We start from the raw sequence: 17,929 nt of genomic DNA, 5'->3' as shown, positions 1-17,929 counted from the left end.
CAGCACGCAAAGCTGCAAGGACTTGAGGGAGTGCGATGCCCAACACCAAGTAGTTCGGATATCCAGTTGTCCAGAACCACTGATTCAAGCGGTTGCATGTCTCCATTCAGACATGTCTCCATTACGACATGTCCCCATTACGACACTAACCCTATACCTAACCCTAACCCTAAACTCTATGGAAGTGTTGCCAGTGTTGGCTGTGGGAAATGACAGGGAAGTGATCCAAACAGCGTGACTGTCAAACAACAACAACAGCACTGCCCAAGACACACCTACATGCCAGAGCCGTGGTGGACTGGTGGCGGACAGAATTGCATTCTATACTGCAACGACCCTGCAAGAGATCAGGCCGTAACTCGCTCCGCCAAGTGGGCTAGTATTCTTGGCGTTGCGGGTTGCTTCCTCGTCTGCTGAGTGGGGGGCTGGGGTTCGCGTCCCAGTAGGGAGCGAGCTGCCTCACCCAGTCCACTAAAATACGTTTAGACCGGTCTGAAACCGCCTTTAGTCCTATTTTAAAGTCTGTGCGGGGCTCGTGTAGTCCGCACGCCTAGTGTAGCTGGTATCATTGCTATGAATTGGATCTATTCAAACTGGCTGTAAGTAGAGCCCGACCGATACCATTTTTTCGACCGATACAGATATCCGATGTTGGAGAGTGCAAGAGCACCGATACCGATATCGATACCGATGTTTTGTAAACATCTTTTTTTATTCATTTAAGATCATTTAATTGACTGCTCGCCCCTCGGAAAAATTGTCAGATTATTGCATTTTTGTTATCAATTTCTATTGCTTGTTGGATAATAATACTCTTTTAATTTGGGGGTTCTGCTGTGTTTTGTCTCGTTTTTGAATTAATATGTGTCTTTTATCTATTTATTTATTATACAATTAATATATCGGATATCGGTGGAATAATTCACCGATGTTCGATACCCTTCCGATTGCTCCAAAACGACCGATATATCGAATTGACCGATATATCTGTCGGGCTCTAGCTGTAAGCACCCAACATGGCATTGAAAAGCCTGGTGTAGCCTGGCTGTCAATCAGCTGTTCTGATATAGACCTATTTAACACCTATTTCAACAACAAAAAAAATACCTATCTTTATGGTGAGATCCACACATTTATGATGAGTTCCTGCTAAATGTATGATGAATTAATGTATGATTGAGTTAATCATTAATTCCACATTAAGAGTTACGTAGGCTACGTGTATGAATTTGCTTTTGGGCTTCAGGTTGAGCTACTCTGCTACACACACATGGAGTCCCATACCACCTTGAAACTGCTTGACAAGGTCTATCACTCTGCACTTTATTTTATTACTGGCCATGGGAATCCTCTAAGAAAGCATCATTGTAGGCCTACTCTGCTGTATCGGGCTTTGGGCTGGCTGTCCCGTCTCCTGAATGTTTATAAAGCAATCACTAATACCTGTTATAATTTTTCTAATTTCCAGACAAGGTCTCGATTGCTGAGGTTAAAGTAAAATCACACCCGTGTGAACTGAGCGGTGGTTGTGTGTGTGTGTGTGTGTGTGTGTGTGCGTGTGTGTGTGTGCGTGTGTGTGTGCGCGTGTGTGTGTGAGAGAGAGAGAGAGAGAGAGTATTGCAGTTGATGCTCAGACTAGACTCAAGAGCACCCTCTCTGGTCACTGAGTGGTAGTTCAGGCTACATACACACATACATACACGGATACACGGATACACGGATACACACACGGCCATGCTATGGAGCGGTCTACCACCGCTCAAAAAAAAATGCTTTTAGTTATTGATTGTGCTCCACTGCTCCTGGAACAGAGCTCAAAGTGGATTTCAGGGACTCACTCTAGGTTCCTTTATGGGGGCCATACCCATGTAACTTTGAGTGTAGGCCTACAAATGGAACCAAAGTGTGTGTGTGTGTGTGTGTGTGTGTGTGTGTGTGTGTGTGTGTGTGTGTGTGTGTGTGTGTGTGTGTGTGTGTGTGTGTGTGTGTGTGTTGCGCGTGTGTGTGTGTGTGTGTGACTGTGTGTGTGTGTGTGTGTGTGTGTGTGTGTGTGTGTGCGCGTGCGTGCTTGTGTGTGTGTGCGCGCGCGCGCGCGCGTGCGTGCGTGCGTGCATGTGTTTTCTAATAGAATGTAGCCTATTTGAAGAAAGAAATGGGTAAGCTAATAGGATAGGTCTACGCAAAACCACTGAGCCAAAAATAACAGTCTGCCAAAACAGTGTGCCGGAGTCGGACAACCTCTGGAGAGTCAGTCAGCGAATTCAATTGGTCACGACACCAACTTCGATGTAACACCGCACACCGGCGGTATTAGTGGTATAACAACCCGTCGCCAGAGAGAGGAGACATGCTGCGATGGAGCAACCACACGGCTGTCTGGTCAGAAATACTGGATATAAACCAGACAGATACCGGCGGCGTGGAGGAGGAGGATTCCGCCGGTCCAGAAGCTGTGGTCGTTCCTGTTGTTTTCGGACTCATATTCCTGCTGGGTGTATCTGGAAACATCCTGGTAATGGTTGTCATCGGGAAGTTTAAGTCGGGATCGCGCGCCAGAAGCACCACAAATATCTTCATCCTAAATCTCAGCATAGCGGACCTGTCATTCCTTCTATTTTGTGTTCCCTTTCACGCTACTATTTACTCGTTACCAGAGTGGATATTTGGAGCCTTGTTGTGTAAATTCGGTCACTATTTTGCCATGGTGAGCATGCTTGTGAGCATCTTCACCCTCGTGGCCACCTCTGTGGACAGATATATCGCCGTGGTGCTCTCCAAAAGGTCTCCCAGCATCCGCAGCAGGAGGAATGCCCTGGTCGGCGTCTGTGTCATCTGGGCACTTTCTTTAATTTTTGCTGTTCCGGTGGCTCAGCACCAAGTTTTAACCAACCACCCCACAGCTCCAAACAGTACGTTTTGTTGGGAAAAGTGGACTGGACCTTCAAAACAAATTTATAAAGTGACAATTTTGATCATAGGCTATCTGTTACCTTTGGTTTTAATCATATGCTGCTACTCAAAGGTAAGACAAAATCCTTCATGCCGAACCTCATTGTTTAGAGTTCATGTTCATGATCTTTCACTTATTAAATACACAAGAATACTTCTTGTTTCTTGGGCTTGTGATGATTAGGACAGACTATTAAAGTTTACCTTGACCTTGACATGAAGTGAGAGCTTTTTCAATATAGGTAGTGATAGTAGTCATTCGTTCATCTGACAGCCGTTGAAACAATAGCATGACTTCCTTTGACAGTAAAGCATTAATAATTGCACAGGATGACCAAAGGGCGTTGCGCGTCGTAGTGCGCCCCGTGCGTAAAGCACTTTGAACCTTTACCTTTCCATCTAGGCTAGGCTGTTAACGCACGACAAAGCTGACACATCATCATTACTACTACTACCAGTGGTGGGAAAAGTACTCAAATGTTGTACTTAATAAGTAAACGTATCAATAATGCAATGTGGAAATACTCTGTTACAAGTAAAAGTACGAAAGTATTGCCATCAAAATGTACTTAAAGTGCCAAAAGTAAAAGCACAAAATGTTTGAAAATAGCGCACTGGATTTCCGAACGACAACGCACCAAGTGCACCGAATAAACGAACGGCAACATGGCACACCAGTGCATTGAGTGCGCATTTCCGAACGCACCCAAAGTCCTGGCTGCAACACCACTATCTCTCTCCCAACCTCAGTCATCATGTATGCAGTGTGGGTAGTTATTTCCAGTGTTAATTTTCATTTATTTTAATATTTAATCATGCTAATTTCTCATTTAGAAAATAGCCCATCTACACTACAGTATAGGCTATAACTGCAGCATTCCCCTTTCTTACTTGAAAACATCAAGTTATAAGTTACCAGTCTATCAGTAGGCCTATGCATTTTCCACTTGCCTCTGTTCATCTAGAATAACTTTATTTATTTATTACTTTATTGGTGAGCTGAAATTGCACTAATCTTCTTTCACTCATTTTTATTGTGCCTGGCAAGCCTAGTTTATTTATTTTCTTCAATATTGTTTGATACGGACAAGGGTGCCTAATACCGGTACAAGCATATTATATAATTTACAAGTGTTTAGTTGAAGTTAATAAGTGCTACCCTGCTTTGCTTGGATTATATGATTTATAGCTGTGTGCTCAACACATGGTGTATAAAATTAACCTGTCTCCCAATTAATGGATTCAATAGGCCTATATAGTCACAAGCTCTTAATACGTTTCATTGTTCAATATTTAGAAAATCCACAGAAACAGTTAATCACATTTGCTTATCTAAGAAACAACAACAATATATACTGTCAATAAATACATATATATTACTGATATAGTGCATACTGTATAGAATGGACATAAAGAGAAACAGATAATTGATAACCAGTTAGCAGTAGTACCTCACATGTGCCAAAGGGGCTGTGTGTGTGTGTGTGTGTGTGTGTGTGTGTGTGTGTGTGTGTGTGTGTGTGTTGTGTGTGTGTGTGTGTGTGTGTGTGTGTGTGTGTGTGTGTGTGTGTGTGTGTGTGTGTGTGTGTGTGTGTGTGTGTGTGTGTGTGTGTGTGTGTCTTTCTCACAGAGATGTTTTTTTATTCTGCTTCCAGGTGTTGTTCCATCTTCATAAGAAGTTGAAGAAAATATCAAAGAAATCAGAGCGCTCAAAAAGAAAGGTATGTCCTCTGTATTGTGTTCCCCAAAGTGTCCCCACCTATCCACCTGTTTCCGCGGTGATTTACTGTAGAATTATGTGTGGGATACATCCGGAGAACAGCTGACATACAAGCTTGTTGTGAGCTTGCAGATCGCACTTGGCTGCGACGCCGGAACTGCCGCCCACCTTCTGCACAATGCACGATGGGACGTTGGAAACTTGTGGATATCCTCTTGTCTGTTTGGAATGTGATTTTTGATTGTGATTGACCTTGTCTCAGGTTGACTGCACAGATTGGTTTGATTGTGATTGACCTTGTCTCAGGTTGACTGCACAGATTGGTTTGATTGTGATTGACCTTGTCTCAGGTTGACTGCACAGATTGGGTTTTGTTTGGAGTTTGTTCGTCAATTGCAATGTGACAAAACAGTTGTCGTCAAAATGGATGAGTAGAACGATTACACAAAAACCTGGACAAACAACAGAGCAAGTTTTCCTCTTTCACTGTGAGAGGAATAGGATGCATCTTCAAGCCAAACTTGAAGATTCATATAAATACAACATTAATATACTTAGAAATACCACAAGTTGTTCCGTATTGAAGAAAGCACAACACTATTTTTTTTTATTTTTCAACAATAGTTTTCACTAGCAATTAATAATTGTTGTACAAAGACCTTCATCAGTTTCTTTTCAAATCTTTTCTTTTCAAATCTTTTTATTACATTTTTCAAATAGCAATAACCCAGAGGCGGGTAGACAATCTCAAACAGTGAATACATCATCAGTAGATATCAATGTACATTATTAAGAGAGTGAAAAGCCCCAACCCCTATCCCCCCTCCCCCCACCCACAATCCCCAGGACGGTTCCACATCAGATTCCAATGAAACAAAAATTAAAATAAAGATTATTACAGAAAGGGAGGAAGGAAGTAAGAAGGAAGCAGAGTAGAAAGATTAAAGTTTGTTGCGTGTTGGGTTAGTCAGGGCAGGTAAGCGCCACACTACACCGTTTGAGTGTTATGGTAGAACATCATAAAAGGGCCCCAAGTCTTGTAGAATTTCTTTTCAGAGCCAGCAATTGAGACCTCAGCATCTCGAGTTCCAGACAGGACATTACAGCGTGGAGCCATTGTTTGAGCACAGGCGGGGCAGCATCCTTCCACTTGAGCAGAATGGCGTGTCTAGCGATCAATAAAGCGAAGTCAACCATACGACCCTCTGTATTTATTAAAGGAAGGCCCTCGCCTCCAACTGTACCAAACAGAGCCAGCAGAGGGTCCGGGTCGAGGTCGCGACCCAAAATGTTAGATATGGTGTCAAATACGCCACTCCAGAACCGCTGTAGCCGTGGACACGTCCAGTATTGGTGTATAAGTGTGGCCTCACCATTACATTTATCACAGCTGGAGCTAACGTCGGGGTATATACTTGCAAGTTTAGCTTTAGAAATGTGTGCCCTATGAACTATTTTGAATTGTATTAAACAGTGACGGGCACAGAGGGAAGATTTATGTATAGAGGAAAAGATTGATTCCCACTTTTCTTCCGATAAAGTGAGCCCCAGATCCCTTTCCCAGTCAGCCCTTATCCTATCTAACGGCGCGGGTCTCAAATTGGAGATGGTGTCATACAGGATTGATATAGCGCCTTTCGTCGTTGGGTCGAAAGATAAAAATGTATTTATGGGATTGTTATTAGGTTCGTTTGGGAAGTCAGGTATTACAGATTCTACATAGTGTCTAACTTGGAAGAACCTAAAAACGTCCGTTCTAGGCAGGCCGTACTTCCTCGCCAATTGTTCGAAAGAGGCAAATCCACCATCTATAAACAGGTTCTTAAAACTTTTTATGCCTTTTCCGCGCCAGTTACGAAAGGTTATGTCGACTAATGACGGAGCGAAAAAGTGGTTAGAGGCTACAGGTGTCAGCAAGGAGATATCTCCATAGTTATAGGTTCTCCTAAACTGAGTCCACACTCTCAGTGTGTGACGTACAACCGGATTGACTATACGTTCGGGCAAAGGCCCGCCCAGCGGTGCACCCAGGAGGGCTGGGAGTGATAAATCTCCACTCGATTCTAGCTCTAAGGAAGTCCAAAGACCTTCATCAGTTTCTTGTATCGAAACGTTCCCGATATAAAATAAAAGACAGTGAGCAGTAGTCCTGTTGTTGATCTGTTAATAGACATGCACATGTTCTGCTGTTTTATTTGACAATAAATAAATAAAATGTATCTAAAATTATCGATGATGAAACACAAAATAAAGACTAAAGGCGTATTTAGCTTTCATGCTGTAGGCACACCTACGTACGTTGTTACCACAGGAACCAATGTTGCCAAAAATGAATACAGGGCCTGAGCAATTTGATCACTCGAAAAATAACAGAACATCGCAAATATTGCATTTGAAAAACAAAAGGCCTGCAGTGTGAACACAGTCTAAGTGCCTTTGCTGCTTTTCAAACATTCAGCTCTTGTCATGTGCTTCTAATGAAACATGTGAGCAGAGTTGACCTTGTTTTCCCTGTCAGTTGTTAGCAGCCATCGTAAATCTGCTCGAGCATAATTGGGGGTTCATAACAAGTCTGTTTATTCAGAGAGACTGTGAATGTAAGAGATTTTGGGGCAGTGATGGCAGTGATGGACAGTAATGAAGTACATTTACTTGAATACTGTACTTAAGTAAAAACATTTGTTATCTGTACTTTATATTTTTGGATACGTCTTGGACTTTTGGCAGAAGCCTATTCTTAGCTTGACACGTTCAGGCCCTCATCAGTTGTTTTGATCAAGTATAGGCCTACTATCAATGAGTGCAACAGTTTGGACCTTGGAACATTTATGGCATGTTAGCAGGGGCGTTATCAAAGCCAAGCCACCGTGTCCAAAAGTGCACTAGACTCCCCAGACTAGATCCTCTTTCAGCCAAACATTTGTTCTGAGTGACCAAATAAGAAGAAAAGATTTGTGCTAAAACAAACTGTTCATATTTCTGTTTATTGACTGTGCTCGGCTGTTGGGAATGGGACTTGATCCATCAACCACCCCACCCGGGGCTTTCTGCTGCCTTTTCTTTTATAGACAGGCAAACCCTGTTGCCAATGACTACACATTTGACTACACTCTTTGTGAGTTTAAGGTGGGAGAAGAAAGTCACCATTTATGGAATTTATTGTACGATGAATAGGACAAAATTATGAGAAAAATTAACATACCAGAAAGAATGAGAGCAGAACGCAGTCCCAATAGTCTATTTACCAGGTGCACATCCTAGGAGATTTCAATAAGAGCAGAAGAATGGCAGCACTCACAGAAGTGTCCTTCAGGTACTTTTTATTCATTATAGGCAACACATATCTCAGCTAAAATACAGCACAGGTGTGTCACTTAGGGACATGTCAGAGTAGACCTCTTTCTGGCTTGCATGTGTAAACTCCTACCTATGAATATTGTCACTTTTATGAATTCAATATAAATCAGTACCCCTTCAAAGAAGGCCTCGGATATGCAATTACACCAGTTACAACAGATTGGTTGAACCGAGCCAAAATTTCCAAATGTCATCCTGGCTAAACATTAAAGGGATGTTGCATGTCCCCCTTCTATCTGACCTTGGTTTCTTGTCCCCCTTCTTTCTACTATCTAATAAAGCAAAAAAATGTATACAAATAAAATACCCCCAAAAGACAACCTTTCAAAAGGTCATGGGTTCACCAAAATCATTATAGTTCATCCCCTATAGGGAGCATGGATGCACTGAAGTTTCATGGCAATGATACTCTAGTGTGAACGTTGGAAATTCTGGCCTACAATAAAGGTGTCAGCATCTCTGGTCATAAAACCTATTGTTTATCTTTAATACTGTAGTGTTTGGAAAAGGTCTAGACCCTAAGAGCTTTCAACTTCAGCCCATGCTGGCTTGAACCCCAGAATCTCCGCTTTACGGCAGCAGTATATCGTTTAATCTTACTGTTTTATTTAGGGTAGTGAAAGTTACAGGTATGGTGTATCATGCGATATGAAATGTAAGCTTACCGTAATCACAGTAATACTTAATAATATTCAAGGGCTTTTGGAGAGAAATGAGACAGACTCCAGTCACTTTTAGAGTAGGCAGGAAGGTGTGTGTGTCTGTGTCCAGCTGATGATAGTACTTGACAGCCACTCGCTAATGCATCAAAGGAAGGCAATTATATCTCTGCACTGTCAAATAGGTCACTGTCAAATACCAAATACAGTTACTAGTTAATGGTTGGCCATCACTGGCTGCTGTTATACAGATGCATACTTTTCAAGCAGACTGGTTGGTTCTTAACTTATTTTGTTTCAACTTTCAATTGCATTTTCTCCTTCTGTGACACTCCTGACAACACAGGATTTAAGAATAACACAGCTAAATTATTGGTACCACTACCACAACCAATAATAATTATTGCGACCTCAGGGAGCAGTTTAGTGTGAAAACCTGCAGCAGTTGTCTTCACGCTGTCTTGCCTGTCACACTGCTGTTACTCTAAGCTGTTACTTTTGCCTGTCACACAACAGGCACTTGCTGTAACTAGGCCTGTGTTAAGCCTGTTCAGGTGTGGAAGATCAGCTCAATTGATGTCCAGCACACCTGAACCTCTGATCAGTTTGGTTGAGTGTCTCAAAGTGTACAGATCTCCTCTAACCTTTTACTCACGTGTGCTTTGAAGAGCCTTTGCTTGTAAGTTTACATGCAATTATGCTCGCCTGCACGCAATATTTATCATCAATTAATAATGATTAAATGATGTTTTTGAAAACCTTATACCCATACCTAACACCATGCCAAAATGTAAAAGCTAGTTACCAAGTGCATATTTTATATGAATTTTTACACATTAAATAGGCATTTTTAGCTCCTGGCAGCCATCGTGGACGCCAGCTTGAAAATGATGCCTTTCCGGTAGTTATTTTCTCCTAAACTTTTAGTATGTTGTTTATCATACCCAATAGTAACAGATAAATCTCTTTTATCAATTATTTGGGGTTTCAATACTGACAGATCTACTATTGAATTCATTGCAAACAGACCACTAGGGGGCGAGCCCAACTTGTTTGCGATGGTTTTTGAAAACCTTTTACCCATACCTAACACCATAACAAAAATGTAAAACTCTTCACCAAGTGCAGATTTATTATGAATTTTTACACATTAAAACCCAGTTTATAGGCATTTTCAGCTCCCAGCAGCCATCGCGGACGCCATCTTGAAAATGGTGCCTTTCCGGTAGTTATTTTTTCCAGAGTTTTTAGTATGTTGTTTATCATACCCGATAGTAACAGAATCCATTGAAAAATCTCTTTCATAATTATTTGGGGTTTGAACCTTATACTGACATATCTAATATTTGATTCATTGCAAACGGACCACTAGGGGGCGAGCCCAACTTGTTTGCGATGGTTTTTGAAAACCTTATACCCATACCTAACACCATACCAAAAATCAGAAACTCTTCACCAAGTGCACCTAATTGATGATTTTTGACCAGTTTGGCCTCAGCTACTATGGGCAGAAGTTAAATTGATTTTCGAGGTGTGCTCTATTAGAGGCCCCTCAACATACGATTAATATTTGATGTGCACTCATGATTACCAAACGTTTATTTCACAATGTTTTACCTTGCATAGTCCAATCAAATGATTGTGTTTGATGTAACAGCCTAAGCTTGTGTACGGTTTGATGTCATACTGATGTCAGCAGTGTGACAGGAGATAAGCGACCAACGGTCGCTTATCTCCCGATTAGGGAGTCTTACTGGTAGCCATATTATATGGAGCTCCCTTCGTTCCCTGAAGTCAGTATGCACATACATGGGCATATCGGGGGAGGAATACGAATGTCCAACGTCTCATTACTCTGACTACGTGACTATAGCCATGTTTCCATAAACATAATCGAATTAGGGAAGCGAATTATCAGAAATGCGTATTAGGACAAAGCGAATTTAGCCCATTTCCATTAAACTGGTGAAATGCGATTCTTGGGAGATCCTGCCTGGGTCCGTCTAACCGACATGCTGTAAACACTTCCCGCGGGCTTGCACACAGTGCACAGAGCTGGGATGGGTCAGATTTTTTTCAGACCGAGAGACGTGAGAGCGCTGCTGTGACTCGCTGTGACTCGTTGCACACGCATGACGCATCCCGACCCAGAGCCGGTCGCGACGCACCGCCGCGGAGAAAGTGCGGCCGGCGGGAGCACAGAGCAAGCGACCGAGGCCGGGGCGCCCGAGCCCGCGAGCCGAGGCGGCCGCCCCGCCGCCCGGTTGAGTCCTCCGGGCAGACTGCATCCTGCAGCGTCGCAGATGCGAGCTGCTGACGTTAATTAAGCGGCGGGGGAACGTGTTATAGGAGGACGATATGGACCAGAACGTCATATTTTATTCGCATTTATTGTCTGACCCGTTTCCATTCACTTAAGCGCATTTAGTTTATTCGATAAAGGCTCAAAATCCTCCTCCTCCAAGCGGATAATCTTTTTTGCGGATAATGAAAGTTTATTCGCATTTTGAAGTGTTTCCATAAAACATTTTGCGAATAAGCCGTTAATGCGCAAAAAGTGACTTTATGGAAACGCCACTTATGAGTGCAGTTAGGGTTTGGGTTAGGGTTAGAGATAGGGTTAGTAATGGGTAGAGTCGGAGCCCCAGATGACTGTCTCGTTGGTCTGCTGGGAATGAGTGCCTCTGAAAACACCCAGCTTTTATAACCTTGAGGGCTGACCCGTTATATGGCAGCTAAATAATCAGTGCGAGTGGCAAGGTCCATCTGGTTTATGGAAGTAGGCTATAAATATAAGGAACTAACTCCACACATTAAACATGGACAAGACTCAGAGACCAAATATGGTTGCTGCAATAGTTTGGTAGTTTAGTTTAGTAAAAACCACAGCTGAGGAGACCTAGGAGTATATCTGTGCACAAAAGAACCATGGCTAGTGCACCTCCACATAGACATCAGACTGAAAAGTAGGTATGCTGACTATAATGTTTGATATGATATGAAATTATATTTATGGTATTATTACAGAGAAGTGAGATAAGATGATGCCGGGAGCGCTGAAAATACTGGAAAACTGTCATGATTGAGAGGGTTAACATAAGTGGTGAGATGGGCTGGATTGGCTGAATAAATTGTTAGTTGGTGTATTGCATGTGAATGTAATTAAGACCAATTAAACGATCACTTTTCATTACCTTCAAGAGCAGTGAGTGTGCTGCGCTCAACACTATGCATTACTGGTAATTTCGCCCAACATCAAACAGTGTGGGAGGTGATGTTTGATGCATGATGTTTTTCCAAACATCATGATCATCATCCCTTGAGTCTTTTAATCAAAGCTTCTCACAGGACAATTCAATTCAGTCTTTATTTCAGACTCAAGGTCCATTTCACATACCAAATGAGCATAAAAAGCGATGGTTTTCACATTAAGTTTCACTTTAAGCATGCAGGTCTACAGAAACACAATCCATAATCTTTTTCCAGCATGCATGTTGTATGCATGCTAATTGGCCTACGTGATGACGCAAACCACAGATGGCTGCTATTTCCTCTGGTCTGAAACCAGTCCAGAATAGATGGTCATTCAGAAGATGAAGCATTGGACATGCCTTGGTCCTCGCAACCTTGATTTCCTGCTCTACCTTGTCGTGTACAGTACGTGTTGTAAAGGTCTGGCCAAGGGTCTTGGAGTGAGGCCAGATGTGGGTTATGTCTTAGGGTAGGCTACTCAATGCCCCTCAGCCAATTGTTGGCCATGTAATAGGGTGTGTACGGGTCCAGGGGGGGGGGGGGGGCTCATGCACGCGCGTGCTAGTTTTATCCGTTTTGTTGGTGTTATTATCGGGTTTCCACATATTCTTTTTAGCTAAACATAACACAATCAAGAACTACACTTTCCCTTCCCCTCTGGTCCCCTCTCCACATGCTGTGGACAGTGTGGAGTCAAATCAAAAAGCCAAATGGCACACACACAGTGGCCACTGACACCAGCCAGCAAGATATATAGACAGATTTCTTGTTTATCAACATTGAGACTGCACCTGCCTGTTTCATATAATCATTCAGTTCCCAAAATATCCCCAAACCTGTTGATTTGGGGAGCGCAGCTTTCAGTTCATTCAACCTCCTCTCTGTGTTGGCTGGTGACTGTGTGTGAGTGATGCTCCACATATATCTCATGAACCGTTTGTCGTACAGACGCCTGGGTGGTGTCATATGACTTGATTAAGAGTCCTTAACCTTAATTGGTGCTTCCTTCGCCAAACAGGAAGTGCCTTTCGCAAAACAGGAAGTGCCTCTATATCTCATGAACCGTTTGTCGTAGGCCTACAGACATGTGGGTGGTGTCATATGACTTGATTAAGAGTTCTTAACCTTAATTGGTTTAACTTAGCCCTACCCCCTCTTCTGATTGGCCGAAGCTTTATTTGTCCATAACTCCCAACACGACCAGTCTCAAACTTGGTGGGTGGTACCACAGCCCCAATGGCTAACCAATAATGCTAACCGCTACTCCCGCTAATGCTAAAGCTAAAAAAAGCTAATGGTAAAAATGCTAATACTAAAAAAATGTTAATAATAACAAATGCTAATGCTAAAAAAGCTAATGTTAAAAATGGTAATGCTAATGCTAATGTTAACAAATGCTAATGCTAACAAATGTTAAAGCTAATATTTAACAAATGCTAATGAATGCTAAAATTATGCTAATGCTAATAATGCTAATGCTAAAATGCGAATTAAAATGCCAAAAATGCTAAAGCTAATGTTAATACAAATTCTAAACTGGTTAATGCTAAAAACGATAATGTTAAAGCTAATGCAATAAATGCTAAGGTTAAAATGTGTAACGCTAATGCTAACACCAACCGCTACACAAGGTTGCACAGACTTAGCGAGCTAGTTTTTAGTATTGTGAGCTGCAGAGGGAACAAAACCACTTGAATAAATATTTAGATGGCATGAAAACAATTATATGTATTATGTATATGTATATGTATATGTATGTATGTATGTATGTATGTATGTATACGTATGTATGATTGCTTGCTCAGGGTGGGGGCCTCAGACCTGTGTGAGGTATCCGCTCGGGTTCTCTCGAGGGGGTACCTCACGGGTACAGGTTCTGCTCGGGTTCTCTCTCTCCTTCCCCCCACCCCCCTCCCCTTACCTCCCCCCTTTCCCTCCCCCCACCCCTCCCCTTCCCCTCCCCCTACACACGCATGCGCATGCAGCGCCTGTGTGTGTGTGTGCGTTCGTTCGTTGCTTCGTTCGTTCGTTGCTTCGTTCGTTCTTGCACATACGCATGCAGGGCCCCTTGTCTCTCCCTCCCTCCCCCCCCCCCCTTTTCCCTTGTCTCTCCCTTGTCTCACTCTCTCTCCTCCTCACTCTCTCACGGCTCTTTAGCCTTTGTAAAGTGTCTTGAGATAACTTGTTATGATTTGACACTTTAATAAAATTGAATTGAATTGAATTATGTGTATGTAGGGCCTTAATGAACAAGACTTTGTGTACCGAACGCCTCTGTGATCAAATGTAGTCATTATATAATTATAATATTCCACACAAAGACCTTGTTAGTGTTTCTCAATCAATCTCAACTAGAGGGCTGTGCTCATTTTTATCTCTGCTTCTGGTCAGACCGAATTAAATATAAATATCAGCATTTCCTTTTGGGAAATACAGACTGATATGTTTGATATGTATACTACTATTTAATAATGTAAAAAGAATTGTGTTAACCGTGTATTAACCTTGCCCCTCTTTTAAAAAAATAATAAAATAAATATTAAAATAGCTGAAATTGCAGATCTACAAGCTCAAAAATGTGATATGTAATTTACTGCAGTATATGGGGTCCAAATGTCCTTCACTTCATCACAGATACAAAACAGACACGCACAACGCCAATGTCTGTTTTGTATACGGACAATTATAAATTATATTCTAAACACAGTCTTGCAAGCATCAAAAGTCCCAAATTCCCTCTGTCACAGACAGCAGGTACATGTAGGCTATAACTCGTGAGTTGTAGGGATATTTCATATCAAGTTGCACCTAACATTTAAGAGTTTGTTAGTGTCAGTGGTGAGGAGTGTGACTCACCTCTCACCAGGCCTTGCTGGTGTGCAGTCCATGCAGTCTCTGTCTTCCACTTTGACTTGGCCAGCCCTGTCTAGAGAGCTCTGGCATTTGGCCTTTATGTCCAACACAAAAGATGGCATTTTCCCTATAATGATGAAATTCCAGGCCTGAACTACTTCTTATCCCTTATCCTTTTTCTCAAGAAATATGCAGATTCACAGTAGACTATATGGCAGGGTTGGCAGCATTTTTCTTTTCTTTTTCAGAGGGCCATACTGACTTCGATAAAGTGAGTCAAGGGCCACACATTGGACTATAATTGAAACTTGAAACACATAGTGCTGAATGATGTTAAAACTGCTTGAATTTGATAGACACGACAGACTACTTTGCAATAGGGTAAACATTTATTTTTATTGTTTACCCCCACATCTGTACTATATCACTCATATTATGAAACATATCCCCTATTTTGCGTAGCGTCTTATGCCTTATTGACTGACTATGACGAATCAGATTTTTTATTTTGAAAAACATTTTAAAATAAGGAAAATGCAGGTGTGTACTATACATATCAATTACTAATAATTAATTGGAGTTGAGTTAAATGAATTTCCCTAAAGAACATAATGCTGTCTTTTAAGATGTAGGCTTTTAGGCGATTATTTTGTGTCTTTAAGGACTTCGAGGGCTGGATTGATGGTCAAAGGGCCGGGTCCGGCCCCCGGGCCGTATGTTGCCCATGTGTGCTATATACGTCCTGCCTACAATGTAAAACTGTAGCATTAAATTTGCAACCTGTCACTCATATACTACAGTAGGTCCAGTGAAAGACTGGCTGTGTGCCTAAAGTGGTTACTTAATGTTATAAATCAGTTTTAATATCACTGTTGTGTCTGTTACGTCCCTAACTGGTGGTCTAAGGGGTTAAGGGGCAATAACATATATCCAGTGGAAAGAATGATTAAACTGATGGATAAAATTAATCCAGTATTTTTTAACAAGTGTCTGAACAAAGGACTGTTGAGTGCCAAATCAAAATACCATAAACCAAAAAACCCTACTAACTACTGAACAACAATGAAAATTACTTACTCTACACACAATTAAACAAAACCTACTACACAAACAAAAATACAGTGTGTGCCACTCACACCTAACCTAGGTGTGTTTAACAAAAAATAACTAGGTGATGAGAATGTACACAGCAGGGACGTGCTGACCATTGGGAAAAGCGGGACAACTCCCGAACGGCCGGTTCATTCCCGGCCGGTCCAGGCCGGCCATTAGGAAAAATTAAAAATAAAATGTCGGCCTTCGTTCCATTTTGGCGGCTGGGCGGCCAACAATGTAAATCGTCACTGTCGGGCAGAAACCTTGTATCTCCAAGTTTCAAATGTGTAAATTTTTTCGCAAAGCCCTGCTTCATCATACAAGGCCGTTGCACAAAAGTAGTGAAAAAAGCAGATCTACAAGCACACAACGCCTCGCACTGTGTGCTTGTAGATCGGCTGTTTTCACTAGTTTAAATCATTTTTAAAATGATAAATACAAAACAAACGGTTTTGGACATATAAGGTTTCCACCCGACAACGACAAAATATAACTTTAAAAAAAAATAAAAAAATGAGGGCCTCTCCAACTCTTTTTCCCGGGCTGAATCAGGGGCCCAGCACGTCCCTGGTACACAGGGTACCCCAAATCTTACATAATGTTTGCCTGATAGAAACAATACACTCTGTACACTGTAGGTCTCTGAACACTCATTCATTCATTCAACCTTTATTTACATTCTCTTAGCCAAACAGGATGTAATGGGGAAAATCTGAAAGTCCGGTTTTGTTTAATGACTATAGAGATGACTATTTTCGTGATGTTTGGACAAAATCTGTAGGAGTACAGTCAAAAAAATAAAATGTTTTGCAAAACACTGCCTCACTGCATTTCCAGGCTGCGTTGTAAGTAGCCTCTGTAATGGGAGTTTTCCGGTCTCCAACATCAGCCTTCACAGACACAGCTAATGAGTCAGAGAGGAAGATCTGTTCTCAGTTTGGGAAGCAAATTGATACCTCGTTCTGGTGGAATTAACCCCTTAATTTATTACCCTGCCTGCAGCAATGAGTGGCAGGACATTGTAATCGTTCTTTGTAACTCTGAATGAAATAAATCGAGAACGGATGCATTTTCATGATCAAGAAATTGGATGAGCTGTCTGTGGGAATGATTGTTAGGCAGCAACAAAGAGACAATTACATTTTGATCAAAAAGTCAAAGTCACTTTGAAGTTAAAGGTCAAAATTAAGAAAAGGGGACAGTTCCATCAACTAGTCCTAAGTCCTAACGGCCAATTGGTTTTAAGACCTTTCTAAAGAACGTACCTGCACTGTACTTTGTCATCGGTTCCACTAACCAAACGTCCTACGCCCAGTTGTCCTACGTCCCAGTTGTCCTACTGTGTCCCAGTTGTCCTACAGCCAGTAGCTACATGTAGCGTACCCCCCACCTCAGCATTCGTACAGCTACTCAAGTAGTGTACAGCTCTCGCCGAAAATTCGCCGTCCTACTGCTGTAATTATTGTCCACGACATTGCAAGCGGCGCGAAGGCCAGCAAACCTTGGTCCTGCTCTTCGCGCCCGAGCGCCGCAGGCGCGAGTGCCCGCGAAGAGCGGGCCAGGGCCGCGCGGCCGGCGGAGCGCTGCGCGAGTTACGAAGCCGTGGTGAATGCAATCGTTATATTTATGCCCAGGCCGTAAGGCCTGGGCAAGCGCATGATAAACGCATGAATGGGATGAAGATCGCTTGCTTTACAGTCTGTTCGCGGACTAGCCCATACAGCCAGGCTACAGTAGGACAACTGGGACACAGTAGGACAACTGGGACGTAGGACAACTGGGCGTAGGACAACTGGGACTAGCCCCTAGTTTTAACACAGACGGTTTTAGCAATGTACGTCCCTGTGAAGGTCCACACGGCTGTGGCTAAGAATAATAAATGGAAAATGTCACAGATATCAAGATGATGGAACACTGGAACATGCCAAACGAACAATGTTACATTATGGTTTGCCACAAATGACAAGTCCTGTGACAACTCTTCAATGAGTGTCGCCCAGTGCAGGGCAGTATGCAATTTGTTGGCTGTCTGGGTAGTTCTGGA

At 42.3% G+C, this 17,929-nt stretch overlaps 1 protein-coding gene across 1 annotated transcript in view; it reads left to right on the top strand.

Moving 5' to 3' along the window:
• Positions 1–2,347: 2,347 nt before the first annotated feature.
• galr1b (galanin receptor 1b) overlaps positions 2,348–17,929 on the top strand; it is a gene marked incomplete at both ends in the record, with an annotated part of 31,029 nt that continues 15,447 nt past the window's right edge. The window contains 2 exons of the mRNA XM_080730106.1: positions 2,348–3,022; positions 4,605–4,670. Coding sequence (XP_080586232.1) covers positions 2,348–3,022; positions 4,605–4,670 — 741 coding nt within the window. The remainder of the gene's footprint in view (positions 3,023–4,604; positions 4,671–17,929) is intronic.

The sequence above is a fragment of the Nannobrachium achirus genome (assembly GCF_963921795.1).
Source record: "Nannobrachium achirus genome assembly, chromosome: 7".
In the NCBI taxonomy this organism is placed as follows: domain Eukaryota; kingdom Metazoa; phylum Chordata; class Actinopteri; order Myctophiformes; family Myctophidae; genus Nannobrachium; species Nannobrachium achirus.
Note: the sequence above shows the minus strand (reverse complement) of the source record. Positions and strands in the feature narration are given on the sequence as shown.